This window comes from Bos taurus, chromosome 13 (assembly GCF_002263795.3).
Source record: "Bos taurus isolate L1 Dominette 01449 registration number 42190680 breed Hereford chromosome 13, ARS-UCD2.0, whole genome shotgun sequence".
Taxonomy (NCBI): domain Eukaryota; kingdom Metazoa; phylum Chordata; class Mammalia; order Artiodactyla; family Bovidae; genus Bos; species Bos taurus.
In genome coordinates, this window is record NC_037340.1 from 26,170,387 (window position 1) to 26,187,908 (window position 17,522).

The 17,522-nt window shown below is 38.4% G+C and overlaps 1 protein-coding gene across 1 annotated transcript in view; it reads left to right on the forward strand.

Annotated features, from left to right (window-relative positions):
• GPR158 (G protein-coupled receptor 158) overlaps positions 1 to 17,522 on the forward strand; it is a 298,531-nt gene that overhangs the window by 211,611 nt on the left and 69,398 nt on the right. The window contains exon 5 of the mRNA NM_001206442.1: positions 2,495 to 2,563. Within this exon, the coding sequence (NP_001193371.1) occupies positions 2,495 to 2,563 (69 nt within the window). The remainder of the gene's footprint in view (positions 1 to 2,494; positions 2,564 to 17,522) is intronic.

The window sequence follows — 17,522 nt, forward strand, 5'->3', positions numbered from 1 at the left end:
TCTACCTTGAGGAATGCATACCTACTTATTATATGTCAGTCATGATGCTAGCCATTTTTGTGTACTTCATATTTTATTAAAGATGTCAGATTTAATATGGCAAAGATTAGGATACCCATTTTACACGGGAGGCCTTTGAAGTTCAAGATCACTTAACTAAAGTGGTTGTTTCATAATTCAAACTGAGTTAATGTTAACTGCAGTGTCTGTTTTTTCCACTAAGCTTTACAGCTTCTTTTTATATCCTTCATTTTCAAACAATATTGCGTAGATTTTTTTTTATAAGCAGTCTTGCATTGTGTTTTGGACTCTCACTCTAAATTAGTGTCATTTTGGAGCAAGTTTAAAAACTAAACTATGGAGTATTCATAATTAGGTATGAATGTAATTTGTTGTGTTGAAAATTCTGTCAGCCAAAACCCATTTAAAGTCTTGCTGATAGAAGTTTTCTTTTCACTAAGAGCATCTGCTAGCTAAAATAATGACCAAGAGAGAGAAGCCACTCAAATAATCAAGTCTGTTCACTGACTAAACTGATTTCTCTGTTCCCAAATTCTTAGATTAATGAAGACCCTGAGTTGTTTTGAGGGATTACATAAAGAATTCTTCTATGCCTAGTAATGTCTTCCCAGTGTTTTGAAGAGGAATTAGAATTTTATTTCTCTGCCCTGTCCAGTTATCTGACACTTTTTTAAAACTTATTTATTTTTGATTAAAGAATAATTGCTTTACAGTATTGTGCTGGCTTCTGCCATACATCAGCATGAATCAGGCGCAGGTACATATATGTTTCCTCCCTCTCAAACCTCTCTCCTACCCGATCCCACTCCTCTAGGTTGTCACAGAGCCCTGGTTTAAGTTCCCTGAGCCATACAGCAAATTCCCAGCGGCTGTCCATTTTACCTATGGTAGTGTATGTGTTTCCATGCTGCTCTCTCCTGACACTTTTTTTTTTAATGTAATGGACTTGTAGTTTAGCATTTCACCTTGTTTTTGTTGTTGCAAAATTAATTTAACTACTTAAAAGTATTTCCCTGTTAAAATATCATATTTACACCTAGTGGAAATGGCAACCCACTCCAGTGTTCTTGCCTGGAGAATCCCAGGGACCGGGGAGCCTGGTAGGCTGCCGTCTATGGGGTCGCACAGAGTCGGACACGACTGAAGCGACTTAGCAGCAGCAGCAATGTGTCTATGTATTTTATGTTGCACTGAGCGAAAACACTGGAGAAGGCAATGGCACCCCACTCCAATACTCTTGCCTGGAAAATCCCATGGACGGAGGAGCCTGGTAGGCTGCAGTCCATGGGGTCACGAAGAGTCGGACACGACTGAGCGACTTCATTTTGACTTTTCACTTTCATGCATTGGAGAAGGAAATGGCAACCCACTCCAGTGTTCCTGCCTGGAGAATCCCAGGGACAGCGGAGCCTGGTGAGCTGCCATCTATGGAGTTGCACAGAGTTGGACACGACTGAAGTGACTTAGCAGCAGCAGCAGCACAGTGAAAACACAAGTGCTCTAGAATGACCTGTTTTTGTATTCTTAACTGGTATCTTTACTCTGCATTGGTATTTGAACTCATCAAAACAAAATGTATTATTCTAAATGGGATTGTTTTTTTTGGTCTTGTATTTCTTGTCACAATTCTAAGCATTTTGCTTTGCAAAGATAATGCTGTTTTGAGTCTAACAAAATATCTCAAGATTATTGAGTATATTTATGCTTAGCAATGGAGAACGAAATGACAACCTACTCCAGTATTCTTGCCTGGAAAATCCCATGGACAGAGGGGCCTGGTGGGCTACAGTACGTGGGATCACAAGAGTTGGACACAGCGGCTAAACCACCAAACCACCACTACCATGCTTAGCAAACTTTAAATAATCAGGAAGTATATTTGAAAAATCAACTTATTCTTTTGAATTTTGAGTGAATAATTTAACTATTTCACAAGGTGAGATACCTCTGGTTTTCAATGTGATTTATGTTATTTAAATAGTGAAGTTGTTACTGAGTTTTGGGGACTGTGTTGTGACATGGTGGGAGATGTACCATTGAGACACCAAAAGTTGTACCTGTGTTTGCTTTATCCACTGGAACCACTGCTGAGGATTTGTGAAATGGTTTAGTAATAGCATTCAGAAATGCATTTGTCGCCGATGTTTCAGAAACACAGGCAAGATGTTCTGTGTCTGGGCATTTCTTATTTTGGCAGGATCTTCTAAATAGTGATTCAAATTTTAGAGGACAAAATTCCATGAAGCCCCTGGCAATATCATTAAGTCTACCCCCACCTTTACAGTCAATCTTACTGCATGTTTCAGTTAAGTTTGACTGTCTGAAATACAAGCCAATTTCTAATTATCCACCCCTGCTTGAGACGTTGTCAAGAATGCTGTTCTGCTTGAGGCATTGTCACAAGAGCATATATTGTTCCATGCCTAGAAATGTCAGTTAATATTGACAGTTTTATTTTTGTTATTTTTTTCAGAGCATCAGGGCATCGGGCCTTATCCTGTTGGAAACAATCCTTTTTGGGTCTCTGCTTCTATACTTTCCAGTGAGTAACGTATTTTTAATTGCATTTTTAAAATAACCATTTTATTTTGCTGTATATGTATATTTGCTTGTATATACTATATTGTTTATATCTGTGTACAAATTTGTATATCTGTAATTATATTGTTTACTGTATAAATGTAGTTGTAAATGGCTTTACAGATATTCAAATCCTGGCTCTTACCTATTGGGTGACCTTAGACAAGTTGGTTAGCATTTCTAAACTAACCTTGGTTCCTTCTGCAAAATGGTGCTAATAATACTTTTCTTCCCAAATTTGTAAGAAGCAGTGAAGTGCTTAAGTGAACTCACATGAAAGGCATGCTTGGTATATACATATAAATACTGGTTTCCTTCTTCTTCCTCCCTACTTGAATCAGAACCAGGAGACACACCAAGTAGTTAATGCTGATAATTTCCAAGTGGTTATGTAGAAAAATAAACAGAGTAAATGTGTGGGGTACTAGTGGTGTAGATAATCATAATCTAGACCTTCCTATCACACTAGTTATTTATCTGTAACCAGAAAACAGTATTGATGCTACTGATTCTATTCAACCAACTTCTGTCCAGCAGTTCTTTGGTTAGTGTCATTTCTCCTGCACAAACCTGAGTTCTGTGAGAGTGATGGCCTGTCTCCTTGTGGCTCACTGTTGTGTGTGCAGCACAGACCTAGTGCCTGTCTCCATAGTGGAAGCACAGTAAATATGCACTGAGGGAATGGACGAGGTTACACGTGCATGCGTTTAAGAAATATACCCTAAAGTAGTGACTGTTGTCCTGTTGAAATAGCCTGCAAAGAATCTGCTTGATTGTAGAAGACCAAGAATGATAGTCCTTATTCTTTAGTTAGTGCCTACTAGTTTTTAGCTAGGCATTAAAACGCTTCTTAACATTATTTTTAGGTGTTAGTAAATTTGGGTTCATTTTTTACTTATAAGATTCATACTTATTCAAATCCAGTGGCCATAATAAAGGATATGGGTCTAAAATCTACAGAAGAATTTTAAAGCCTTTTAAACAGAAGAAGTAGTCTAGAAAAGAAGGATGTTGGAAAGAATAGTAAATATTAGGCTGCTAAATATTCAAAGCAGTCATTAGAGACCCTTTCATTGACTGGAATCCAGTTTTGAAAACCATCTAATGGACCTATACCTGTGACATCAACTACAGAGAAAAAGAGGAGAAAGAAATGGAAACTTAAGGAGCACAAAAGATAACACTGATTCTACTTGACAGTTCTGTTATGCCTAGGAGGAAAAAGGGAAGAGAAGACTTACCAAATCAATCCTGTCCAGCAGGAACCTTAGGATACCTCACTGTGTTGACTTCATCTTTAACTAACTGTCTGTTTCATTTTTCATAACATAAATTCTTTCTTCAACTTCTTGAAATATTAATGGGTAGCTCTCCAGTTCATGCTGTGTACCTTGGTTTTAAATAAGTTAGTAAATAGTGTTCATGCTCTGGTGGCAGAAAGGGCCAAATTATTTACTAAAGACTTGGATATAGCATAAAATACAGAAGGAGAAAAGACATAAATATACTACCGTTTGAATATGGAAAAGAAAGTAATTTTGTTTTAGGTGAGAGAATGGGGATGATGTCTCAGAAATTGATAAATTTCTGAGATTTTTGATAAGTTGATTAAAACCTCTGGCTACCTAGGGAATGTTTACGTACGTGGGTGTACATGCATAGAAATTTTTGACAAGAGTAAGTTGGTCATTAGCTCAAAGCTCATTGGCTTTCTTAGGTTTTGCAGAAATGAAGTTTATGACTTTGAGCTTGAGTTTTTCCTATAAGGAGGACCTCTGTAATAAGTGAAAAAGGTGATTGAGTAAATAGAGCCAAAGGATCTAATAATTATTTGACGGTGTAAATGTGACCTCTACGTATCTGTTAAATAGCTTACTACTTTCTCTGTTCCTTGTGTGGCCTGTACCAGAATTACTCATAAAATTTTTACTGGGGGTTACAGTTGTTGTTTTTTTTTTTTTTTTTTAAGTGTTCTTGAGTAAATTAGAATTGTTTTTCGAGCTAGGTAACTCCTTGGAAGGACGCTTTGAGGATATTCACTGTTCTAGTGAGTTGTTATGCAATGAGCCTTTTCTTCTTTTTATGCTGCATATTGTTGTACAGATTTGCAAGAATTAAGGTTATTTTTGCCTTTTCTAAGCAATCTTAGACTACAGACGATTTCATAACAATGCTTATATTGGAAAGTCCAAATTAGAGATTGTCATCATTCTGTAGATAAGGACAAACCAAAATCTGACTAAATTTAGCATTGTTATAATTGGGTAGCAGAGAGCTGAAGCATTTAAAACATTTTCTTACAGACTCTCAAAAGAGACTCATGATTTGAAGCCCATAGATTTATGAACAAATGATTAGTCTTCATAATCACCTAAATAAAACTTGCAATTTATAAAAGAAAGAAAAAAACTTTAAAAATCAGCTAAAGTATGTTTTTCTTGCTAAATCATGTAAAATGACATATTATGGATTAGTAAAGCATATTAAATAATATGGAGTCTAGAGGTTTGTTTTTGGCTTAGCTCAACCACAAGTTTCAGCTAATAAAGTGCATTTTTTCCCTCTAACCTTGGTGATCTATTTGATTGGTGGATGTGCCTTTCTATAAAGGACACCAATACATGTGTAAATATGGTACTCACAGGTTGTTCCCCTAGACTTACACCCCCCAAGTCCTATTAAGAAAAGAGCTGTAAAATATTAGAACCGGAAGGGATATCAGACACAACTTAGTCTTGATTCAGCCTCTGTTTTGCAGTGAAAGAAGAGAGGCTGAGAGAAGTTGCAGCTCCTCCAGCTTTCCTCCGTTAGGTGATGAGAAAGCCAGGAAAAGACTAGTCTCTGGTCCCCTGGCCCAGCGCTGCCTTCAGTCTGTGACACTGTTTGTGATCGAGGGGATGGATGTGAGATACAGGTGGTGTTACGCAGTGTCATCAGGGAGACCCGTGTTCTGCCCGTGGATCAGTCACCTTTCCTCTTCAGGCCTCCAAGGCAATAAAAGGCTCAGAGAATAAAACAGGGAACCAATTTAAAATAGCTTGAGGTTTGGCACTAAGGAGTTTGATGTAAAACTCCCATGAGCTTGGATGGACTGTATTATTGAACCACATGGAGTTTCTGATATTCAACTGTTTTACCTACAAAAGCAGAAATGTCATCTTTCAAGCCTAATCAGTCATCCTATTAGACCATGCCTGGAGAAGGAAATGGCAACCCACTCCAGTATTCTTGCCTGGAGAATCCCAGAGACAGAGGAGCCTAGTGGGCTGCCATCTGTGGGGTCGCAGAGAGTCGGACACGACTGAGCGACTGAACTGAACTGATTAGACCATGCCAGGTTGGTTTCAGTGGCAGAGAAACTAAATCAGTTAACAGACTGCTTTCTCTGTGACCACCCCAAAGCCTAAAACTAAAACTTAGACTTCTACTCCTGTTAGAGCACATGTATCTCCAGAAGAGGAGAAAAACCAGGAGCACGTTGCTTCCTTGTATAGAGTTCAAAGGGCAGGAAATAAAGGAGAGAGAGGTGAAAGTGGGGAGAAAGGGTGAGAATGAGACCATGAGAATACAGTTGAAGCAGCTAAGGTTTTAATCTATTATTATTATTATTATTTATTTTGATGCTCAAATTAATGCAGAATTGCCAGTGGGAGACCCTTCAAGCTCCCTCTTGCCTTCTTTTGATATGTGACTTCACCGTTCTTTGAACACCTCCCTACCTTCTAGGGCAACAGAAAGTTCTTCTCATGCCCCAGCCTTAGACTCAACCTCTTTCTTCTCCAAGGAGCTCTGGTGCTTTTTAGGGGGAAATGGTAGTAATTCGATTCTGGGACAGAGTCACTTCCGTTGTGACAAAAGCAGGGCAGAAAGTTCCCAGTTTTACAACTTGGCCACTGTTTCTCAAACCTCAGTTATCTAGGACATTTATGTAAGGAGATTTCTCCTCAACCCTAAGATTCTATCCTTAAGATAGTTCTTAAACTGATCTAAGACTACATCTTTCTTGGTGTCATTTAGATCCATTTGGCTTGATACCAAAGCAAAAGAGAGAAAGGGAATAGAAAGGAAAGTTACTACCCAGGAGCACAGCAGCACTATGGAGAAAAAAATAATGTGGGGATGCAGTTTCATGCTGACATAGCTCTGAGGGTACCGGAATTACAGAGCTTCCCCAGGGGCTCCGTGCTAAAGAATCTGCTTGCCAATGCAGGAGACACAGTTTTGATTCCTGGGTCAGGACGATCCCCTGGAGAAGGAAATGGCAATCCACTCCAGTATTGTTGCCGGGAGAATCCCATGGATAGAGGAGTCTGGCAAGCTACAGTCCATAGGGTCACAAGAGAGTCAGACATGACTGAGTGACCAAACACAACTCAGTAACAACAACCCCCAAACATCTAGAGGATTTCAAGAATATTGGCTTAAATATTAAAATCAAAAGACATCAGAGAACTAGACCACCTCTTCAAGGGAGTTTGACTTGTGGGATGCCAGGTCACTTTGTTCTCTTCTCTAGGGTAGGTTAGAGGAATAGAAGAAATGGTTGTGGGACTTCCTTGTGGTCCAGTGGCTAAGACTCCGTGCTCCCAATGCAGGGTGCCCAGATTCAATGCCTGGTCAGGGAACTAGATCCCACATGCCACAAGTAAGACTCAGTGCAGCCAAAAAAAATTTTTTTAAAAGAAATGGTTATAAATACCCTGGGGTTCTGTGCAGTTCCATTTGTCCCCTCCTTCCTGAGCTCCTCTTCCCTAGCAGCCTTCAGACAGAAGTCTGATCTTATGAGTAGGGGGAACAATAGTTTATAAGCAAAGGCATGGAGGTTATCCACTGTGTCTATTCCAGGGTATTTGGTAAAGAGCCTTGGGTCAGCAATGTGTCAGGAATTTATTAATAATCTTCCTTCAGCTGAAAGAGTTTTAATAAACCAAGCCTTAAAGAGTTATGGCAATCCACTCCAGTACTATTGCCTGGAAAATCCCATGGACAGAGGAGCCTGGTAGGCTAAAGTCCATGGGGTTGCAAAGAGTTGGACATGACTAAGCGATTTCACTTTCATTTTCACTTTTAAACAGTTAAGAACTGGACTCCTAGTTTGGAGCAGTTTTCATCTTTAAGCAAATAAATACCAATTAGACTATATGTCTCAAAAATACTTTGTTGCTTTTATGAAATATAATAATTTGTTATTTACAGACTAGGTAAAATGGAAAAATACAAGGAAAAGATCAACAAAAGTTGGTATTATCCAGAGATAATCATTGTATACATTTGATCATTTGAGACATCTGTATATGCACATATATAAATTGAAATAGAAAATGGATGAATGGTGGAAATTGAGATACAGATAACTTTTTAAACAGAAGTTAATTGTAATCATTATTATTTTAATCAAAACACTGAAGTGGAACAAACTATTACCAATTTTTAGATAAATGAATCTTCATAATAAGCATTATTAGTTCTAAAAGACCTAAAGTTAAAAAATATAAAATATTTTAAAGTTGGGTTAATTATTTTTTTCTTAGCTATGTTTCATCTTTAGGTAATATCACTAGAATTCAGCTGACAGCTAAAAAATTGAACTCAAATACATTTCTTTTGCCCCTTCCTCCCACTCTCTGAATTTTCTTAGTTAATAATTTTTGGGTTGTTAATGTTTATAATATGCAATTTTGAAGCTACAATTCACATAGTCATTCAACCTTAGGTCTGTATTTAACATCTTCCACTAATCTTTGTGACCCAATTTCTTCAATACTCATTTATTTTTATTGTTGCTTGGTTTTCATAAACAGTTTTTCATGTAGAAGTTGTGAGTTCTATAGTTCTTGGGTTCTTACATGTTTGAGAATCTCTGCCCATTGTCCTTATACATGAAGAGTAACTTCCCTGGGTATAAAAAAATCAAGACCCACTTTCTATTGCTCAGAATTTGTGTCTGTTTTCTATTTCCAGATCTTAAGATAACCTGATTTTTCCCATGGGTGACTTGGTATTTTTGCCTCAGTGCCAATAAGTCATTCTGTTTAGTCTTGCAATTAAATAATCAAAAGTGCTCCTATACCCAAAGAACTGAAACTCTCTTTGCCTGGAACTCACTTCTTTCTATTATCTATGTGACAGCTTCCTCACTTCCTTCACAACTTTGCTGAAGTATCTTTAAGGTGAAGTTCACCCTGTTGCCCCTACTTTAAATTGCAGGCAATGCTACTCTTCATGGTACTTTTGATCACTCTCACCCTGGTAATTTCTTTTGCATGGAATTTATCACTTTATATATGAATTTTATTAATATTATTTCTTATACATATATATGTATATTTAAATTTTCTGTCTCCCTCCACTGGGATTTAAGTCCACCCCTGTATTTCAGCACCTGGAATAGTGCCTGGCTCAACAAATATATTTTGAATGAATATTTTTCAGACATTCTTCATTGATTAACATATACAGTGCAGCTCTTGCCTTGTATTATTAATGATGGATTTGCATACCTTTTAAAAGTTATGTTTTACATTTTTATTTATAATCATAATTTTAATTATAAATCTCAAAATCAGGACCATGTCTGTTATGTTGTTTTCCAACACAGCACATGAAAAATTCATGGAATTTCAATATAATTCCAACTAAAACCGCTACACATATGCATATACACATATATGAATGTATAGCTGTATACTTCTGTCTTTGTCTTTGTGTCTCTTTGTTTCTAGACCACTGTCTTTATCTCTGATTTCACTATGGGGAGGTGGAAAGGAATGTGGACCAATAACAAAGAATCTTTACTTCATGCCCACAAAGTCTTACATGACCCAGCTCTTCTTTACCTCTTTAACCTCATACTGCACTCCTCTCTGCCTCTCTCCCTGCCACAACAATCCTGGCCTCCTTGCTCTTCCTTGAGTGAGCCTGTCATTCACCCACGCTACAGCCTTGGTATTGGTTGTTTCTTCTTCCTGGAGCACTCTTAACCCCCATTACCTCTCTGGTGAACTCCCTCATCATCTCTAAATCTTCGCTCAAATGTCAATTCTTCCATGAAAGGGACTTAAATAACTCATTATTTTGGAATAAACAGGAAGAGATTAAATAAAAAACTATGACATTACAGTGAGAATAAACCACTCCAGTGGCAGAGAATTTCTAATGGGACCAAATGAAGACCAACTCAACAATGATGTAGAGGCAGAAATGTCACAATTTAATCGTAGACTAGGGACATAATGAATGATCCTGAGAATGCCTTCATAGCAACAAATGAGGAGATGCCGGGTCCAGCAGTGATAGAGAATTTGTCAGTCAGATGGGGTTGGAGTCAAAAGAGAAGAAATTGTACCTCGGCAGCAATGTCATAACTAAAGCATGTTTTAGCTTTCTAGTGAAAAAATGTATGGAAAGGATGACATATCTGTTCATTTCTAATTCCCTTGCTGGAATTTGTGGATTAATGTCTTTGCCCTATGGGAAAAACATGGCAGAAACTCTTTTTTTCCCCTTTCTTTAAATATTTATTTATTTGGCTGTGCTGGGTCTTAGTTGTGGCATGCAGAATCTTTGTTGTATCATGCAGAATCTTAAGTTGCAATACACGGTACATGGAATTAGTTGCTCTGCGGCATATGGGATCTTTGTTCCCCAACCAGGGATCGAACCCACATCCCCTACGTTGCAAGGCAGACTTTTAACCACTAGACCACCAAGGATAGTCCCTCTCTTTTTCAATTGTTACAGTTTTTCCATACAGAGAACTTCCCTGGTGGCTCAGACGGTAAAGCGTCTGTCTACAATGCGGGAGACCCGGGTTCGATCCCTGGGTTGGGAAGATCCCCTGGAGAAGGAAATGGCAATCCACTCCAGTACAGTTGCCTGGAAAATCCCATGGACAGAGGAGCCTGGTAGGCTACAGTCCATGGGGTCGCAAAGAGTTGGACACGACTGAGCGACTTCACTTTCACTTTCTTTTCCATACAGAAATGCACTTGAATTTTCCTTTGCAGGCTCAAGACATGTAAGTAATTAGCTATTTCTGAAGTTTGGTAAGTTTCAGTTAGTAAAAAGGCTAACAGATTTACACTTGAGGTTTTAAGTAATATATGTGAACATGTGGTTTTAGAGAATTTAAGTCTGTGAGAAACATTCTCAGATTTGTCAGACACATATATCAGCAGATTACCACTACTCTGAGATCTTATTCTTGAGCAGTTGACATAAGAAACAATGAAGACACTTAGACAGGTTTGAGAGATAATTAAGAAAATAGCTACAAACATAATAAAACTTGTTAATGTTAGAATTAGCAACATGTCCTGAAAAATAGTTTCCTCTTCAAAGTTGTTCTTCAAAGTGTAGAAGACTTAAAAACACTATAAAATGCTAGCAAAGTATTCTTTTAAAAATGACAAGAAGATGACGTTTTGACAAAGCAAAACACACCTTGAATGCCAGGGACTACACAATGTCACTAAAGAGTCACAATTCAATGAAGTGTTATTAGATATATTACTTAAACCAGCAAAAGAGGAAAAATATAAAGAAATAATGCTACCATGGAATTATAGTAATAAAAACTCAATATCAAAATATCCAAATCCTAGTATAAGTGTGATTGAAAGAAGAATTTGGACCTGTTGTTTAGAGAGATCAATATGAACTTTTAGGAGAAAAATTACTTTCCTAGAATCTATCAGAGAAGTATGTCAACTTACATATTTATTTTAGTTATACATTATCTAAAAGCTGTGATTATGGTAAATGACTATCTCTTCATGTTATAATTTCTATAATATGAGGAAAATAGACCATATGTTCTGAGAATTTAATCACTATAGGTGTATCTTCATAAATACTGAATGTACATTATCTACGGGAGATGTCATTGATGATTAGAGGTCTGTGGTCGCCACGATTTGTTTATCCTTAAGTTTTCCACATTGAGATTTATTTTGAATGTCTTCTCTAGGCTTTGGAGATAATATGATTAATTCAAATAAAGACATGTTCAGATGACATCCTAATCCAAACATTACTTTCCGTTCCACTTTGACTTTTTTCGTTCTTCAACTTTGATTTCTGTAAGCAGCATCTACTTTTCATCATCCTTACAGAAATGTGAGAAAAAAATTACTTGTTCTGCTCTGTGGTCTTGTCCACTTCACATAGTCAGTCGTGCGGTTGGGGTCTGGATGTGACTTCATCACAGCCCCCATACAAGTGCTCTTGTTCTCTGTGAGGAGGGATAAGAGGCCTTGCTCCTGGTACGGATTTTCTCAAAACAATTGCACATTTCACCTTCTGATGTAAAGCATAGCATCTCATCAGATGTTCTGAAATAAAAGACGCTCTATAAAAGAAGAGGTTAAGTATACACAGCCAGTACTTCTGGGAAGTACTTCTACCTGGGAAGTCACAGTGAAGATTACTTATTAAAGGCTTTGAGGTCTACAATAAAAGAATGCATTTAAAACTGAGTGTTTCCCAACTTGCTTGATTTTACTATACTCTTTTCTGTATAACACCTATTAAAATATTTGTAATTAATAATGCAAGTTCCATAGTATTTGCCATAAGGCATACATAATAAAAATCTTATAACATTGCAAAAGTATTATTCCATTTATATGGAGTGAAATTGTGTGTTTGTGTGTGTGTCTGTGAGACATGAGCATATGAGATAAACTGTAAGAAAGCAGAATGACAAACAAGGATGCTGGTGACCTTGGATAGCAAAGTAAAGAGGCCATGATCACAGAGGAAGAGGGGAATAAAGGCAATTTTAAGGTAATAGTAATCTTCTTAAACTGAGTGGGTGGATGTATGGGTATTTATTGTATTTATATATATATATGAAATTATATATATATGTATGTAGAGTACATCATGAGAAATGCTGGGCTGGAAGAAGCACAAGCTGGAATCAATATTGCCGGGAGAAATATCAATAACCTCAGATATGCAGATGACACCACCCTTATGGCAGAAAGTTAAGAGGAACTAAAAAGCCTCTTGATGAAGGTGAAAGAGGAGAGTGAAAAAGTTGGCTTAAAACTCAACATTCAGAAAACGAAGATCATGGCATCTGCTCCCATCACTTCATGGGAAATAGATGGGGAAATAGTGGAAACAGTGTCAGACTTTATTTTTCTGGGCTCCAAAATCACTGCAGATGGTGACCGCAGCCATGAAATTAAAAGACGCTTACTTCTTGGAAGAAAAGTTATGACCAACCTAGATAGCACATTCAAAAGCAGAGACATTACTTTGCCAAGAAAGGTCCATCTAATCAAAGCTATGGTTTTTCCTGTGGTCATGTATGGATGTGAGAGTTGGACTGTGAAGAAAGCTGAGCACCAAAGAATTGATGCTTTTGAACTGTGGTGTTGGAGAAGACTCTTGAGAGTCCCTTGGACTGCAAGGAGATCCAACCAGTCCATTCTGAAGTCCATTTCTTTGGAAGGAATGATGCTAAAGCTGAAACTCCAGTACTTTGGCCACCTCATTCGAAGAGTTGATTCATTGGAAAAGACTCTGATGCTGGGAGGGATTGGGGGCAGGAGGAGAAGGGGACGACAGAGGATGAGATGGTTGGATGGCATCACTGACTCGATGGACGTGAGTCTCAGCGAACTCTGGGAGTTGGTGATACAGGGAGGCCTGGCGTGCTGTGATTCATGGGGTTGCAAGGAGTCAGACACGACTGAGAGACTGAACTGAACTGATGTATATATCAGAATGAGAAATAGTACATGTTTTCATGGCTATGGATGGCCCCGTAGAGATGGAAAATGATGTTGCAGAAGTAAAGTGAATATTGTCATTAAGGAAGCCCTTAAGTAGACAAAAGCATATGGGCTTCAGTAAGTGGAGGGGTTGAACTTAGGTCAAAACACATCCATTTCATTCATTGTGATAGGAAGGAAGGAGGTACCAAGCCTTCTCTTCCATAAATATCAGATGGAAGTCAGGGGTCAGGGCAAAAATAAGAACTTGGGACATTTCTGATAATGTGCAATTTTTAGCTACTTCTCTCATTTTCCTATTATTCAGGACTTCACACTAGACTCAGGGAATATTTCAAGGCAGTTGAAGTCTGGAGCCGTGATATGTAATATTCTATGTATTTATTTTACCTTTTAGCCTCACCAAGTGGCATATGGGATCTTAGTTCCGTGACCAGGGATTGAACCCGTGTCCCCTGCGGTGCCAGTGTTAACTGCTGGACTGCTAAAGAAGTCCCTAAACTACAACATTCTAAATAATTGGTAGTGACTTCCAAGACTTTGTGATAACTATTCCATGGTTACAGTGGTCTGGCATCATGTCTGCCCTCCAGACAGTTGTGCGTGCATGCATGCTGTCATGTCAGTCATGTCTGACTTTGCAACCCTGTGGACTGTAGCCCGCCAGGCTCCTCTGTCCACAGGATTCTTCAGGCAAGAATACTGGAATGGGTAGCCATGCCCTCCTCCCAGGCTTCTTCCTGACACAGGGATCAAACCTGGGTCTCCTGCATTGCAGGCAGATTCTTTACCATCTGAGCCACCTGGGAAGCTGAAGAATACTGGCATGGATCTTTCCAATCCAGGGATCGAACCCCTGTCTCTTATATCTCCTACACTGGGAGGTGGGTTCTTTACCACTCACCACCTGGGAAGCCCCAGTTGTACATACCATAGCAAAATGACTGTCTTTGATAGAACAGTGACTCCAGATGAAGGTACTGCCTGTCAAGTCCTATTCAGTTCAGTTGTGTTTGGATCCATGTACTCTTTGGGGTTGCCATATCAGCTATTCAGTTACTTAGGCTATTTCTGCTATCAAAAAGCAAATTGAGAATTTGACCATTGTCTAGTTATTCTAATGTTTGTGGACAGATAGTACAGATCTTCAGGACTAAAACTGAATTATCTGTCACATGAACTCAGATAGAGTTTTAATTAAAGATTTTAAGCTGCAAAAATGGATTAAACACTTAATAACCCAGGATTTTGGCCAGCTCTTAAAAACATTGAGTAGTGCTGAAATTTTTTCCCCTTCACTTGGTCAACCTCTTGCCATTTTATTCCACCTTTTTCTGTCTTGCTTTAATAGAATATTGAAGATAAAAGTTGAATGTGGAACATGGGCAAATTATGCAAGTTTTAGGTAATATTTAAATGGCATTATTTTTACCTTGGAAATCCTAGCTTTTATGAAATGGCATATTTATTTACCATTAGGTGTCTTCTCAGTTTTCCTTAGGAAAATATAATTATTTCTGCCCTTTTGTATTTGAGAAAATTGAATTCATGATTCAGTTCTAGAAAAAGCCTCATTATGATGACATGCTACAAAGGTTAAGAAATGGAGTCCTGCATTCAGAGCACTGAATGTCAGGGAAGAGAAAAGGTAAAAAGGAGGGAGGAAGGAGATTATCTCTCTTATACTTTAATACTATTAATGCATTTAGCATAAAAGTATTAGTGTATTAGTATCTGGGCTTCCCTGGTGGCTCAGCAGTAAGGAATCCCCTTGCCAATGCAGGAGACATGGGTTCAATACCTGGGTTGGGAAGATCTCCTGGAGAAGGAAATGGCAACCCACTCCAGTGTTTTTGACCGGGAAATCTCATGGACAAAGAGGAGCTTGGCAGCCTACAGTCCATGGGGTCGCTAAAAAGTCAGACACAACTGAGCAACTAAACAATGATAGCAACAATTAGTATCACAGAATAACTAAGTATTATGACTCTCATTTCTCCTTAAGTATTGCTGTATTCTGTTTGAGTTTATAGCTGAGTTCCTGTGTTTCACTATTATAAGCAACAGTGGAAGCATCAGTTTAATGATAATGAGAGCTAACATTTATTGTGTGATCTACTCTCCCATATCATATATCCTAAATCTTTTTATGTGTGTATGTCTTCACACACTCCAAAGTGTAACATACTGCCTGGCAGATAATAAGAATCCAATAAATATTTTTCCAGTTGCCTGTAAACAAGGAATTAAATGAGCCAACAGTGCAGAGCTTTGGCATGACAAAAAGATTCCTACCCTATAATATGATATGAAAGGCTCTGACAGACCATCTTACCAAATATGTGTCTGTAGGTGACATGCTCATAAAATTAGAATTGTTCCTTAACTTTCTGGAGACACATGATCGGATTGTGTTAAAGCCGTTGTTTCCTGCAAAGTTTAATACACCAGCTAGTGAATATCTTAATTCTTAGAATTTACTTATGTGATCAGTTTTAGGCTTTATTATAAAATGGCTCTGCACTGTTGGCTCATTTAATTCCTTGTTTACAGGCAACTGGGAAAATATTTATTGGATTCTTATTATCTGCCACGCACTGTGTAGCTATTGAAACTGACACATTGGCCCTGTGACCTTCAGTTCAGTTCAGTTGCTCAGTCATATCTGACTCTTTGCGACCCCATGGACTGCAGCACGCCAGGCTTCCCTGTCCATCACCAACTCCTGGAGCTTACTCAAACTCATGTCCAATGAGTCAGTGATGCCATTCAACCATCTAATCCTCTGTCGTCCCCTTCTCCTCCTGCCTTCAATCTTTCCTAGCATCAAGGTCTTTTCAAATGAGTCAGTTCTTTGCATCAGGTGGCCAAAGTATTGAAGTTTCAGCTTCAACATCAGTCCTTCCAATGAATATTCAGGACTGATTTCCTTTGGGATGGACTGGTTTGGTCTCCTTGCTGTCCAAGGGACTCTCAAGAGTCTTCTCCAAGACCACAGTTCAAAAGCATCAATTCTTTGGTGCTCAACTTTCTTTATAGTCCAACTCTCACATCCATATATGACTCCTGGAAAAACAAAAACTAGATGGACCTTTGTTGGCAAAGTAATGTCTCTGCTTTTTAATATGCTGTCTAGGTTGGTCATAACTTTTGTTCCAAGGAGCGATCATCTTTTAATTTCATGGCTGCAGTCACTGTCTTCAGTGATTCTGAGCCCCAAAAAATAAAGTCTGTCACTGTTTAGATTGTTTCCACATCTATTTGCCATGAAGTGATGGGAACAGATGCCATAATCTTAGATTTCTGAATGTTGAGTTTTAAGCCAACTCTTTCACTCTCCTCTTTCACTTTCATCAAGAGGCTCTTTTGTTCTTCGCTTTCTGCTATAAGGGTGGTATCATCTGCGTATCTGAGATTATTGATATTTCTCCTGGCAATCTTGATTCCAGCTTGTACTTCATCCAGTCCAGCATTTCTCATGGTGTACTCTGCATATAAGTTAAATAAGCAGGGTGACTATATACAGCCTTCAAGTACTCCTTTCCCGATTTGGAAACAGTCTGTTGTTCCATGTCCAATTCTAACTGTTGCTTCTTGACCCACATATAGATTTCTCAGGCGGCAGTTCAGGTGGTCTGGTATTCCTATCTCTTGAAGAAGTTTCCACAGTTTGTTGTGATCTACACAGTCAAAGGCTTTGGCATAGTCAATAAAGCAAAAGTAGATGTTTTTTGGAACCCTCTTGCTTTTTTGATGACCCAGCAGGTGTTGGCAATTTGATCTCTGGTTCCTCTGCCTTTTCTAAAACCAGCTTGACCATCTGGAAGTTCATGGTTCATAAACTGTTGAAGCCTTGCTTGGAAAATTTTGAGCATTACTTTGCTAGTGTGTGAGATAAGTGCAATTGTGTGGTAGTTTGAACATTCTTTGGCCTTGCCCTTCTTTGGGATTGGAATGAAAACTGACCTTTTCCAGTCCTGTGGCCACTGCTGAGTTTTCCAAATTTGCTGGCATATTGAGTGCAGCACTTTCACAGCATCATCTTTTAGGATTTGAAATAGCTCAACTGGAATTCCATCACCTCCACTAGCTTTGTTCGTAGTGATGCTTTCTAAGGCCCACTTGACTTCACATTCCAGGATGTCTGGCTCTAGGTGAGGGATCACACCATCATGA